Source organism: Nerophis ophidion, linkage group LG11, assembly GCF_033978795.1.
Source record: "Nerophis ophidion isolate RoL-2023_Sa linkage group LG11, RoL_Noph_v1.0, whole genome shotgun sequence".
In the NCBI taxonomy this organism is placed as follows: Eukaryota; Metazoa; Chordata; class Actinopteri; order Syngnathiformes; family Syngnathidae; genus Nerophis; species Nerophis ophidion.
Genome location: NC_084621.1, coordinates 30,522,747 through 30,536,371, shown reverse-complemented (window position 1 = coordinate 30,536,371; position 13,625 = coordinate 30,522,747). Strand labels below are relative to the sequence as shown.

Genomic DNA, 13,625 nt, shown 5'->3' with positions numbered 1-13,625 from the left:
GCCTGGAAACGCCTCGGGGTCCCCTGCCACTGGACGAAGTGGGTGGGGACAGGGAAGTCTGGGCTTCCCTGCTTAGGCTGCTGCCCCCGCGACCCGACCTCGGATAAGCGGAAGAAGATGGCTGGATGGATGGATGAAAGGATTGATGGGTGGATGGTTAACTGAATTTCTTTCGTGCCTGTTGTTTAAAAGTTTTACAGGAACGACACGTTCGGATTGAAGACGCTGAGCGCACGTGGAGACGTGTCGCTGTGCCTCCAATCCGGAGTGCAGCACATCCGCTGGCACTCCAACTACACCGTGTTCAGCAGCTGCATGGAGGAGTGGCTGACATAAAAGCACCAGTACGTTCCGACACCATCAGCGCCGCCGCCAACATGGATGCACATAATTTGGCACTGTAGAAAAAAATAACAGCAAGAGTGTTCACCAGTTTTGGATCTACTGTCAAGGTTCTTGACACCTAAGAATAAATACAATATTTTATTTTCTGTATATTTGTTCAACAAATAATTATTTTGAAATGTATTTGTATTTAAAAAGGCTTTTTAGAATGTTGTTAATTTTTTCTCTTAATATATGCAAATATAGAGTACAAAAAGTGGTTAAAATACATATTTTTTTGCTTGGTGTTCCATGTATGATGTAAAAGAAGAGGCTATTGTATAACTACATGTTTAACATTAACTACTGGCATAATAAATTGCAGGATATGTCTTTAAGGTTTAATTAATATTTACTGTACAAAAAAGCAAGTATTTGCCAAGGTTTAATAGTTTCTTGCTTTGTTACTATACTCCACCAACTGCCAACGGAAGTCTTGTCGTTCTGTGTGTTTTGCTCGCCGACAATCGAGAAGTGGCATTCGAGAACAAATCGAGTCTTTTAAAAGGTTCTTTTTAAGTGAATTATGATAATCGATTCCCAGTTGCGAGCTGTTTGTTTGGGAGCTGTTTTTGTTTATGCACATGCAGATTCATCGTTGGCAATTGTCAGGTTCAAACACTGGTGACATCTATTAATCAGACAAGAACCAAGGAACCAAGCAGACACAGAGTTAAATAGAGCTCATGAGGAGACACGTGTTTTGGGCTGTACTCTAGTTACAGATCCGAAACAACGTTCTAAAGCACAGCCCGCGTGCCTCCTGTATTTATTAAGGAAATCCCTATTACATCATTGTGACTAAGGAAAAAGGGGGGTGTGGACTCGACAAGATATGATAATACAATATTGCAAATATGTTGACACTTGGTGCTATCGCCCAGTCTGTTCTTGTGCTGGTTCCAGAACACAAAGTTTGGCCTTGGCAGTCAGCAGGCGGTATCTGAACAGAACACTCATGGAAAAGAAAGGCAAGCAATCTCTCAGATTGCTAGCTCTGCACAAATACAGAAAAAACCCTTCAACACAAATTGACAATACTTTATAGTAATGGCCCTTAAGCATATAGTTATGATGATAATATATACATAATTATTCTAACAATTCCCTCCTGTTTATCACATAACTTCCCCAGACTCTTCTTATCCCCAATGTCTTCTTGCGATTTTCAGTTAATAGTTCATGTCTTTAGGGCCAAGTCATGTTTACACGTCATCATATTTTTATATTTTTTTCTATACATATAGTCACCAGGGTCTAAAAACAGATCAGGAACACCGTCCAGGTAGGTATCCTCGTCAGATTCATCTTCTTTGTCGTCCGCCAGAAGGTGCATCTGAACAATTCTATCATCTGCTGGGCCAATCGCTGTGGTGATCAGACGGTTAAGCAGAGAATGCAGACAGGAAATACAACAACATCCACACAACGTCAGTATTGCTGCAAATACAGCCATAAATACTAGAATTGATGATACCAAGGACTTGTATTTGCCGAACACATCCAACCATCCATCCCACATAGATGAGTGCTCTTTAATTTTTACCGTTTGAGGGTGCGAAGGCCTTCCAATGCTCTGGTCAGGCTATCTTCCGCATCAGTGTAAGTGCAACACTGTCCACCCTATATTTGCGCACACATCTCCTTTTTCCGCCCTGCGATGAGGTGGCGACTTGTCCAGGGTGTACCCCGCCTTCCGCCCGATTGTAGCTGAGATAGGCGCCAGCGACCCCAAAAGGGAATAAGCGGTAGAAAATGGATGGATCTCCTTTTTCCACTAACAACATGTCTGGCGCCATACGGTTTTGAAAGGCCATAAGGGAGGTTGCGGCGAGTTGATCAGCGATGACTTCAAGTCCGGCCTTTGTCCAATTTCCTAATCTCTGTACGTTGTAGTGGACGTAGTTTATTCTGTCAACATTCTTGTTAATCGTACACCACCAGCAGAGGGATAATTCGAATCCAGCTGCAACTTTATTTACCATTTTGTACTTGTCAGGTACACCTCTGGGGAGGACACCTATCACATCAATATGAGTTGGATCTCCAACACTTTGCCAGTTTTCATCACGTGCAGTTCAGGCGTTTTAACAATTCTTGTACAAATATTGATACATTTACTATGTGTAAGCAGTTGTTTGATGCTAAGATTCTCAATAAAATACTATCTATCTATCTATCTATCTATCTATCTATCTATCTATCTATCTATCTATCTATCTATCTATCTATCTATCTATCTATCTATCTATCCATCTATCTATCTATCTATCTATCTATCTATCTATCTATCTATCTATCTATCTATCTATCTATCTAACTAACTGTTGTCTAGAGCCTAGCATGTGTAATTTCGCTTTTGTCACATTTATCAAATATTGGTTTCTGCTTTGTTTCTTTGGTTACTGAGTAGATTTTGTCCCATGTAGTGCAATCCCATTCAGGAGTTGTTTTGCTGATTACTTCAAATTAACTTTTTTGTCTTGAGTAACCAATTAACAGCCAAAGGAGGGAACCAATTATTACACACCAATTGTTACTTTGAACCATTTATACACATCATCAAATGGTACGCTTACAAACGTGACTCCAGCACGTTTAGTATAGGTGTTCACTCTGAGTTGTTCGGTGTTGCGCATGGTTTGATTTATGCAAACAACCACCGGGAAATATAGGTCTAGTCCACTTGACCATGCTCATAATTGGAAACCCCATGTGGATGTGTTGAACAGTGTGGCATTGGGTGGTCTATTTTGTCCATCAGGGAGTGATATGGTTAAAACTAGATTTGGGCCTTGATGTTTCAGAGTTATTTGACTTTTAAAGAACTTAGCTTCTTCGCTATCTCCCGGGGCAAGTAATTCATTCATTCATTCATTATCAATAGACAATTAAACTTTAGCAACTAAACACATATTTACACACCTATGCTTGACAAGGAACAGGAAGATGAAAATCGTATATTTCCTCCCCCCTTCAACATAATAAGTAGTCTTTATTTAATGGATAGCCCAGATTCACAAGCACACGAGTACACCTCACAAAATGATACAAAACCAAATACAAAACAGACACAAAATAAGTAGAATAATAAACATACTATATACTATAATATATGTAGTAACCAGAGTGTCCCATTTACCCTGTATTAGATGTCCTGTGAGGTACCACCAGTAATTTGGCCACTCTTTTCCCGTGGTGGGAATCCTTTTAAGTTTCTTACAGGAAATAGTGTTGTAATGGTGGTATTGGGAGATACCAAAAACATCAGTGATTCATTGTAGGCCCATGAGACTATCCATGGGACACACGTTGTTATATTTGGACCTGGGTTTTAGGATCAGATCTATCGAACAGACAGCATAGTCCGTTGTTCTTGCCTTAGCATTTCTTATTTGTTGTTTAATGCAGCTGTACTTGTAATGTTCATGTACATTTTTACGAAATCTATTACATTGTGTCCGTGGATGTTTTGCTTCTTCCATACATTTCTTTGGTCTGTTTTTAATTGTTACATTTTTCCTTTCTACTAGTCCTGTGCTTTGTGGATGATAAGCACAGTGTTTTTTGAGACCAATGTGGAATAATGATCCTATATTCTTTCTTTCTTTCTTTCGTCTATTTCAAACATGAACACACTTACAGTAAAATGCATCACACAGTTTCATATCATTTCACTTTACATCATGTCCAAAAAGGAGTAGGAAGAAGCAAAACCTATTTAATCCTTACCCCTTTCCCACTTCAGAGCGCTTACAAATACATAGAATCATTTACTGACCATTTATAATAAAATAACATCTGTGAATTAGTATACACAACAGTTTTGTAACATTTAATCAATTAATTTAGTCATTACCAACATACTGAGATGCAAGAATATCTTATTTTCAATAAGGTTGAAAGTATTTCTCATAATTCTTCTTCTTTGTACTTTGTAAGCACTATTAATTTGAACAAGCTCTTAAACTGGATCATATCAGTACAATGTTTAACTTCTTTACTTAATCCATTCCATAATTTAATTCCACATACTGATATGCTAAAGGTTTTAAGTGTTGTACGTGCATACAAATGTTTTAAATTAGATTTCCCTCTAGGTCATATTTCTCCTCTTTAGTTGAGGATAATTGTTGTACATTCTTTGATAGCAGGTTATACTTTGCTTTGTACATCATTTTAGCAGTTTAGCAAACTTCAATATTTTTTACTCAATAAATAAATTGCATGTTCTCTATATCCAACATTATGTATCAGTCTAATTGATTTTTTGTGTAATACCTTTAACAAATGTAGCGCACATTTATAGTTATTTCCCCATATTTGAAATGTTTTTGCCACCTTATTTTGTATATTTTGTATATGAGATTTCCAGTTCATTTTATCATTTATTTTTAATCCCCAAAATCTGATTACTTTTACCCTTTCAATATCTACTCCGTCTATTTGTATTTGTGTACGATGCTCTTTTCTACTGTTGCCAAATAGCATTATTTTTGTTTTACTGATGTTCAAAGTCTGTTTTTATCAAACCATTTTTTATTTGTTCATTTCTTCTGCTATTATTTGTATGTTCTCTCCTGAACAGAAAGCAGTTGTGTTGTCTGCAAATAAAACTAACTTCAAGTCCTTTTTAATTTCACAAGTTTTGTTTATATAAAAATTAAACAATCTTGGTCCCAGTATTGATCCCTGGGATGCACAACAAGATATATCTAGCCGTCTTGTCCTATTTTCACCCATCTTCACATATTGATTCCTGTTGGTTAAATAGCTTCTTATTCTTGGTTAATTGATTTACAAAATGAGGTCCATTGTCACTTGATAGATTTAGTTATACCCTATCTCGGTATTATATTTTTGCATAATGCTTTTGCTACTGTTAGCGCATCTGCTTTTCCTTTAGAAAATATTTCTACCCACTTTGAAAATGCATCTGAATTGAGTAATGTGGACCCCGACTTAGACAAGTTGAAAAACTTATTGGGGTGTTACCATTTAGTGGTCAATTGTACGGAATATGCACTGAACTGTGCAATCTACTAATAAAAGTTTGAATCAATCAATCAATCTACTATTACTAGACAATACTGTTTTTCTTCACTCCTATTTAGTTCAATAAAATCCATACATAGATGTTGGGAACGGGTGTTGTGGTTTGGGGAATTGGCCTCACACAGGTCATGTATGCCTTACAAAAAATGTTTGAATAAGAATAAAAGCTGTAGGTAGTATAGTAAATCTGTATAAGGGTCACCATCCCTCCTGTTGAGGCATGAGTACAATCATGGCTCAATACTGCGGCCCACTTATACAGATGTCTGGTAAGATTGGTTTATTGTCTGGACATACATAGATGTCTTCTCTGTTCCGTTTTTTATTCATTTATTTTTTTTATATCCATTCATCTTTTTCTTTTGGAGTACTTTGTTGTTGCATGCCTTTTGGTACATCATCATTCATGTCACTAGTTTGTAGTTTAAAAACTTGAATTTCTTCTTCTGCTATTTGTTTTGTTGTTTTGTTTGCAAACGTTATATTGCATCCGTTCCTTTGGTGTGTGCCGCACATTTTCACATTGCTATTTTAGCTGGTAACTGTACCGCTTTTAATCATTCTTTTAATAGTTCTCCATGTGTTTACAGGTTTTCCTGTTAATGTAATCATTCCTCTATTTTGCCAGTGTTGTGTAAATGTGTGTACTGTAGAGAATATCTGTGTGTATTGTAGCATTTTGATCTTTTATTAATTTACATACTTTTGTGCTACTAGTTGTGCAGCTTGCATTGAGTCATTTGATGGTCATTTGATAGCTTTCAAAACTTCCGTTGCTGTAACAACCGCACATCCTATTCTATTTTATTTTAGAAAATGCTGCTTTAGCTTCTAAATTCCACTCTACAGGTGTTGACATTTGTAGATCTTTTTCATACATTAATTTACTTAATGGAGCTACTATTTCAGCATAATTTGGTATCTGACGTCTACAGTAATTAGTTGTGCCTAAAAATTGCATAATACGCTTCTTTGTTTGTGGTTTTTGTACTTGTAGTACTGCTGTTTTTCTACTTTCCACAAAAGTGCGTCCATCTTTGTTCAGAGAATGTCCTAGATGTTTTACTTCTGTTTTGCATAATTGAACTTCTGTTTTGTTTACTTTGTGTCCTTTACAATGTAGATGATTTAATAAGGCTAATGTATCTTTTCTACAGGTTTCCTTATTTGGTGATGCTAATAACATGTCATTTACGTATATCAGGACTTTTGTCCTCCTCCTGGAGGGTCAAATTTGGACATGCTTGCATGCATTGCTTGTGAATAGATTGTTGGACTTTCCACATACCCTTGAGTCTTGTATAGGTGTATATTTTCCCTTTATAAGTATATGCAAACCAAAATAGACTTTTTTTATGTATTGGTACCGAGAATAATGCATTACTGATATCAATCACTGTGATATGTGTCCAAATCCTGCATATGATGTTTAAAATTACAGCATTTATTGTCCTAATAAACACTAGTCTATATTCCTAATTCAAATGTCATACTTAGTACTTCATGTAATTTTAAGTAACATTTTAAACCCACAAAAACTGTCTAGGCGAATTAAACTATAATTTTATAACTCAGAAGAGACATTCTTCAATTACTTTATATTTTTTATTTGTAATTATTATTCAACAATATTCAAAGCAAAACATTGTAATGGTTATAGTAATTCTCCTGCCCTTACACCGACTGAGAAAATAGTGCTATTTACTGAGCACATCATTTAAATGTCATTATTTTACTGATTCTTGCGTCTTGGGCTTTTTAAACTATCATTTGTGTCTGTCAGTTACATTCCAGTATGCTGTCATGCCACACTTTTCACTTGTGCACTCTAACTTCCTGTCGTGTGCAATATACTACAAAATAAAGGCATGTATTTATTCTCATTTGTTTATTACTCGCAATACTATCAAAAGTCTAAAGCTAACTGATAGCTGTTGTGATTGCCATGCCTCCTTTTATATTCTATCTTATGCCATTATCTTATCTTAGCTCAGCACCCAGATGTACGGTGTACTTGCAAATATCAAAAAAATAATAATAATACAACCTAAGAATTGTATTAAGCATAATAAATCTATTTTCAAACCTCCACTCCTAATGCGGCGTACACACACACACACACACACACACACACACACACACACACACACACACACACGCACACACACACACACACACACTCACACACACACACACACACACACACACACACACACACACACACACACACACACACACACACACACACACACACACACACACACACACTTATCCCAAGAGACAAGGCGAACAACACTCAAAGCGTCTTTTTTTTTTTTCTTCTTCTTCTCAGGACAGTCTTGTACAAAGTGTCCTTCTTTCCCAAAACACCATCATGCAGTATAACTGCTGTCGTTGTCATTGTTATCTAATATTTTGGTTTGCTGCATTCTTTTTGGGTCCCTTTTTGATCTTATATATATATTGTTGGTTGTTCCAATACGCTTTCACTGTATGGCGGTGGATTTTTATTTTATTTGTTTAAGGCTAATCTGCATTTTGTTATTGTTGAAACGCTGGTTGTGGTGGCTTCGGTCTGTGCCTCTTCCTCACTATCTTCCCCTACAATTTGCCTATTTCTTCTCTTAACTGGGCCTATCTCATAAGCTCCCTGGCGCGGCCACTGCTGCTGCCCACTGCTCCCCTCACCTCCCAGGGGGGAACAAGGAGATGGGTCGAATGCAGAGGACAAATTTCACTACACCTAGTGTGTGTGACAATCATTGGTACTTTACTTTTTACTTTAACTTTCATTTCTATTAGCCCTTTCTTTTTCCTCTTCTTCTTTGCTGAGTTAATAAAAATGTATACCACTTTATCATGCTATACATATCAACTCTTATTATAGTTAATAATCTATGTTTTTATTTGTTCCATTATTTTAAAAATATACATATATATATTTGCATATATAACAGCGCTGTTTATGTACACAAACATACATGTATATCTTCAGTCTACATTCTCTTAATCTCTTATTTCAATATCCCCACATTATCTGTCGTACGCATTAGTTTATTCCATTTTGCATTAAATTATTCTTATACATATATGTGTATATATATATATTGATTTCTTCCCAATTCTTCATCTATTTTTTACTTCTCTCTCTTTCTCCACACTACTCATAATAAAACTTACATTTAATACATCTATTTCTCTCCTTAACAACACATCAATTCAAAACGAATTAGTCTTATAAAATACAACAAGGTCAACAACAATCCAAAACCATATGTCGTGCGTCTTTCTTAATCTTTTAACTCAGTATGACCTTATGATCACTCTGATCATTTTCTTTGTCTTTTGGTGTAGTCTTTGGAGATTTGGATGTCTCCTGACCTAGTAATGCTGAATAACCTTGATTGTTGTTTACTATATCACCTACTACCGGTAAATTCATGTTTTGAGGTTGAGAAATTTCAGTAATTCTGGATTACTTTTTTCTTTGGCTTTCCAGTTTTTACATTTTAACTTGTCTTTTGGACTAACTTTTGGTTTACTCGTCCCCTTTCCCATTTTGAGAATTTGGAGTAATCCGTCGTCCCCTACTGAGCCGAACTTTTAACGATTACTTTTGTCTTTGTTGTAAGATAGTGGTTTAATTTATTATTGTGGTACACATCGCTTCTGCTGGAGGTTTTATCCCCCAGTGGAGGTGTCTTACATAGAGTTTCCACAATAACCCACTATTACTTCTCACAACTTTAGTATGGAATGATAACCTAGTGGCGATCACTCCCACACACTCTCACGTTCACACCTTTCACACTCCTTCTACTTGAATTTTCGGATCCCGAGGACTCAGTCGTCCTTTTATAGCCTCTTCTGTTTTAGAATTGTCGGTTTTTACGTGGATTCCGAGGTCCTTAATTTGGCTTATTTTCAATGTTGAATCTTACAGAGTTTTACTCTGCCATCTTTCTGATTCTTAGGCCTTTGCACCTGTTAGAGCCTAGGATTGACAGGCTTTGTTTTTGCGTCGTAACCCTTAGTCACACGCTTTTTCTGTGTCGTAACCCTTAGTTACACACTTTTCTCATGCGTCGTAACCCTCAGTTACACGCTTTTTCTGTGTCGTAACCCTTAGTTACACACTTTTCTCATGCGTCGTAACCCTCAGTTACACGCTTTTTCTGTGTCGTAACCCTTAGTTACACACTTTTCTCATGCGTCGTAACCCTCAGTTACACGCTTTTTCTGTGTCGTAACCCTTAGTTACACACTTTTCTCATGCGTCGTAACCCTCAGTTACACGCTTTTTCTATGCGTCGCTTTTTTCTTTTATGCGTCATAACCCTCAGTTACACGCTTTTTCTCTTTGTAATTCAAAATGTACTCACTGAAATCTGCGTTCCTTCCTCTTGTCCTCGGTTCCCGTCAGTCATTCCGGGAAGAAAATCAGCTCCTCAATGGGAGATGTGGGTGCCATGGTCTTCCAATTTTACTCACCCGGCTGGAATCGTCAGACTTGTTGGGATCCGGCTCGAAGGACCAAGAAGATGTCAGGTTCAAACACTGGTGACATTTATTAATCAGACAAGAACCAAGGAACCAAGCAGACACAGAGTTAAATAGAGTTCATGAGGAGACACGTGTTTTGGGCTGTACTCTAGTTACAGATCCGAAACAACGTTCTAAAGCACAGCCCGCGTGCGTCCTGTATTTATTAAGGAAATCTCTATTACATCATTGTGACTAAGGAAAAAGGGTGGTGTGGACTCGACAAGATATGATAATACAATATTGCAAATATGTTGACACTTGGTGCTATCGCCCAGTCTGTTCTTGTGCTGGTCCCAGAACACAAAGTTTGGCCTGGCAGTCAGCAGGCGGTACCTGAACAGAACACTCATGGAAAAGAAAGGCAAGCAATCTCTCAGATTGCTAGCTCTGCACAAATACAGAAAAAAACCCTTCAACACAAATTGACAATACTTTATAGTAATGGCCCTTAAGCATATAGTTATGATGATAATATATACATAATTATTCTAACAGCAATTGCCCACTGGTCTAGAAAGTTAGCATTAAAATAAATTTAGCAACATTTGGATTAACTTTATTATATTTTTATATTATATATTACATATTATATATTACATATATTTACTTTAAATTGTATTCACTTTTCGGGTTTATTATTTTAAAGGAGGGGTTTCAAACTCATTTTAGATTGGGGCCCCATGGAGAAAAATCTACTTCCAAGTGAGCTGGACTGGCAAAATCACAGCATGATAACTTCAAAATAAAGACAACTTCAGGTTGTTTTCTTTGTTTAAAAATAGAACTAGCACATTCTGAAAATGGTGTTGTTGTTTTTTTACACTTACATGTTGCGGTTATTCAGTCAACTCATTGGTGTTAATTTCTTATCTATCAAGATTAAAAAAATAATATTACAGGATGTTATACATATAGTTTGCTAATTTTCATGGACTGGCACACCAACATCATGTGGTTTATGTATTTTACATATGTAGCATAATCTACAAAGATACAAAGAAATGCTATTGTCCTGATGGGTCCTGGTGAGCGCCTTGCATGGCAGCTCCCGCCGTCAGTGTGTGAATTGGCGAATGTGGAAATACTGTCAAAGCGCTTTGGATCCATTTACCATTTGTGACATCTAGTGGACACATTTAGAACAGCAATTTCTTTGATTCAAAAATTTCGGCCAATTTTGATACTTAGCAAACTCATCCCGTGGGCCAGATAAAACATGTTTGGGGGGCCTGATCCGGCCCGCAGGCCGTTATTTTGATACCCCTATTTTAAAGGGTAGCAGTTCAAACGTACACACACCAGTTATGGTTGTACAATTTTGAAATCACCTGTTTGTGACCAGGATGGATGGATGGATGGATGTTTGTTACGTCTTAATTTTATGGCAGTTTTATTTATACTTTTAAAATCCATTTTAATCCATGCATTTTATTGTTACTTATTTGTGTATTTTTTCAATGTTCATAAATTTCAGGTGAAAGAAATTCTACCGACGTATGTCACTGCCGGAGCATGGAAATATGGCACCTCCTTATGGAATGTTTACAAGTAAAACTATTGAAACATTGAATTACAGCCACCATTTTGGGGTAATATTTGTGTAAATTTAATTATTCTGATCTTCAGCTCATTGTGCTGATACTAGTTATTGCATTACTTGATAAAAAATAAAGAAAATCATTTTTTTTAATACATTGACGAAATAATGTATGAATCATGTATTTTTGAAAAAAATCCAGCTAAATTGTCTCGTGTGAAAGGTAATAAAATGGTTCATATGATAGTATTTGAATTTATGTCCGACGAAATGACGACAAAGTTAATCCCTCCCCTTTGCGGGCACGGGACTCAACAGGTATGCCTGGTGACGTCACCAAGGTGACACCCACCTTCCCGCAGTCTGCTTGTTCAGACGAGTCACTTCTTCCAGTGTGGGACATGTCACTCCGCGGGAAGCTGCGCCTCTTAGTTTAATAATTCACTTCTGGTGAAGAGTTCTCGGACTTCGTCTCGTCAGGTAGACGCCACGTTTAAAGGTAACGTTTATTCCAATTTGAAAGTTAAGGAGAAGCTAACTCGGGGATTTTGGTTCCATGCACACATGTTGTTTGAATGTAACGACCGACGTGGCTCTATTTTCCAAGTGCCCACGGTGCTTTCAGGTACCCTCGGAAGAAGCAATCTCGCCACACCTGACAGCTGTTTTCTGTCAAAGATTGTGTCAACTTTCGAGCTGGTTTATAGTTGCAATATTGTCCACGCGGGAGGGAATACGACGGTGATTGCAGCATTGCTTGGAAGGCAAAAGTTTAGTTCATATACACTTCACCGCTGTCTGCGTGGCCAAAGGTCGACGCGTAAAGCAAAGAACTTGTGACACTTCGCCGCACTTTTCAAAACAAACAATGATTGTGAAGCTGCTTTGTAGCTCATCGCCCGCAAATCAATCAATTAGATCATACGTGTGTATTGATACATCAATCAAATACTCTGCAATTGAAAACAATCAATGCAGACGAGTCTAGTAATTTTTCGTTTTAGCTTTTACTTTGACACACCAGTCGTCATTTCCGCCTGGGCGTTTGGCTAAAAGTTAAAAATTCATATGAATGAAAATTAAAAACATTTTTAACAAAGTCTGCAGGGGGTCGTAAATGTTTTGGTTTGTTTGGAGAAATAAATTGCATGGGAAATATATATATATATATATATATATATATATATATATATATATATATATATATATATATATATATATATATATATATATATATATACAATGTGTGTGTGTGTGTGTGTGTATATATATATATATATATATATATATATATATATATGTGTGTGTGTAAATATGTGTATATATATGTATGTGTGTGTATGTGTGTGTGTATATACATATATATATATATATATATATATATATATATACAAATATATATGTTTTTGTATATATATTTGTATATATATGTATGTATATGTGTACATATAGATATGTATATATATGTAAAAATATGTTATATGTATATATGTATGTATGTATATATGCATGCATATATGTATGGGTATATATATATATATATATATATATATATATATATATATATATATATATATATATATATATATATATATATATATATATATATATATGTCCAAACATTTTCCACCAAGGGCCGTATACTGAAAACTTGCGATAGCCATTTCGATATTTAATTTAGTAAAATAAAGAAGAAAAAAAAAACAACTAAAAATAATCATTATATATTACGAGCGGTTTAGCTCGGTTGGTAGAGTGGCCGTGCCAGCAACTTGAGGTTTGCAGGTTCGATTCCCGCTTCCGCCATCCTAGTCACTGCCGTTGTGTCCTTGGGCAAGACACTTAACCCACCTGCTCCCAGTGCCACCCACACTGGTTTGAATGTAACTTAGATATTGGGTTTCACTATGTAAAGCGCTTTGAGTCACTAGAGAAAAAGCGCTATATAAAAATAATTCACTTCACTTCACTACTTATTGTTGCTTACATTTTTATTGTTTTGTGGGTTGATTGAGTTTGGACAATATGATGTGGGCCAACAACACCAGAGCTGTCGCACTGACATCATTTGGGGGAAGACACGGGGTTTATGTCCCCTGCTGTT

The 13,625-nt window shown here is 36.4% G+C and overlaps 2 protein-coding genes across 5 annotated transcripts in view; both read left to right on the top strand.

Annotated features, from left to right (window-relative positions):
• LOC133561901 (lysosomal thioesterase PPT2-like) overlaps positions 1–717 on the top strand; it is a 46,376-nt gene extending 45,659 nt beyond the window's left edge. For all 4 annotated transcript variants that reach the window (XM_061915551.1, XM_061915549.1, XM_061915548.1 and 1 more), the window contains one exon: positions 193–717. In XM_061915551.1, the coding sequence (XP_061771535.1) occupies positions 193–336 (144 nt within the window). In that variant the 3' untranslated portion in view covers positions 337–717. The remainder of the gene's footprint in view (positions 1–192) is intronic.
• An 11,151-nt stretch (positions 718–11,868) lies between these two features.
• The window catches only part of si:ch73-95l15.5 (uncharacterized), a 37,804-nt gene continuing 36,047 nt past the window's right edge, over positions 11,869–13,625 (top strand). The window contains exon 1 of the mRNA XM_061915538.1: positions 11,869–12,020. The gene's annotated coding sequence lies outside the window, so the exon portion shown is untranslated. The remainder of the gene's footprint in view (positions 12,021–13,625) is intronic.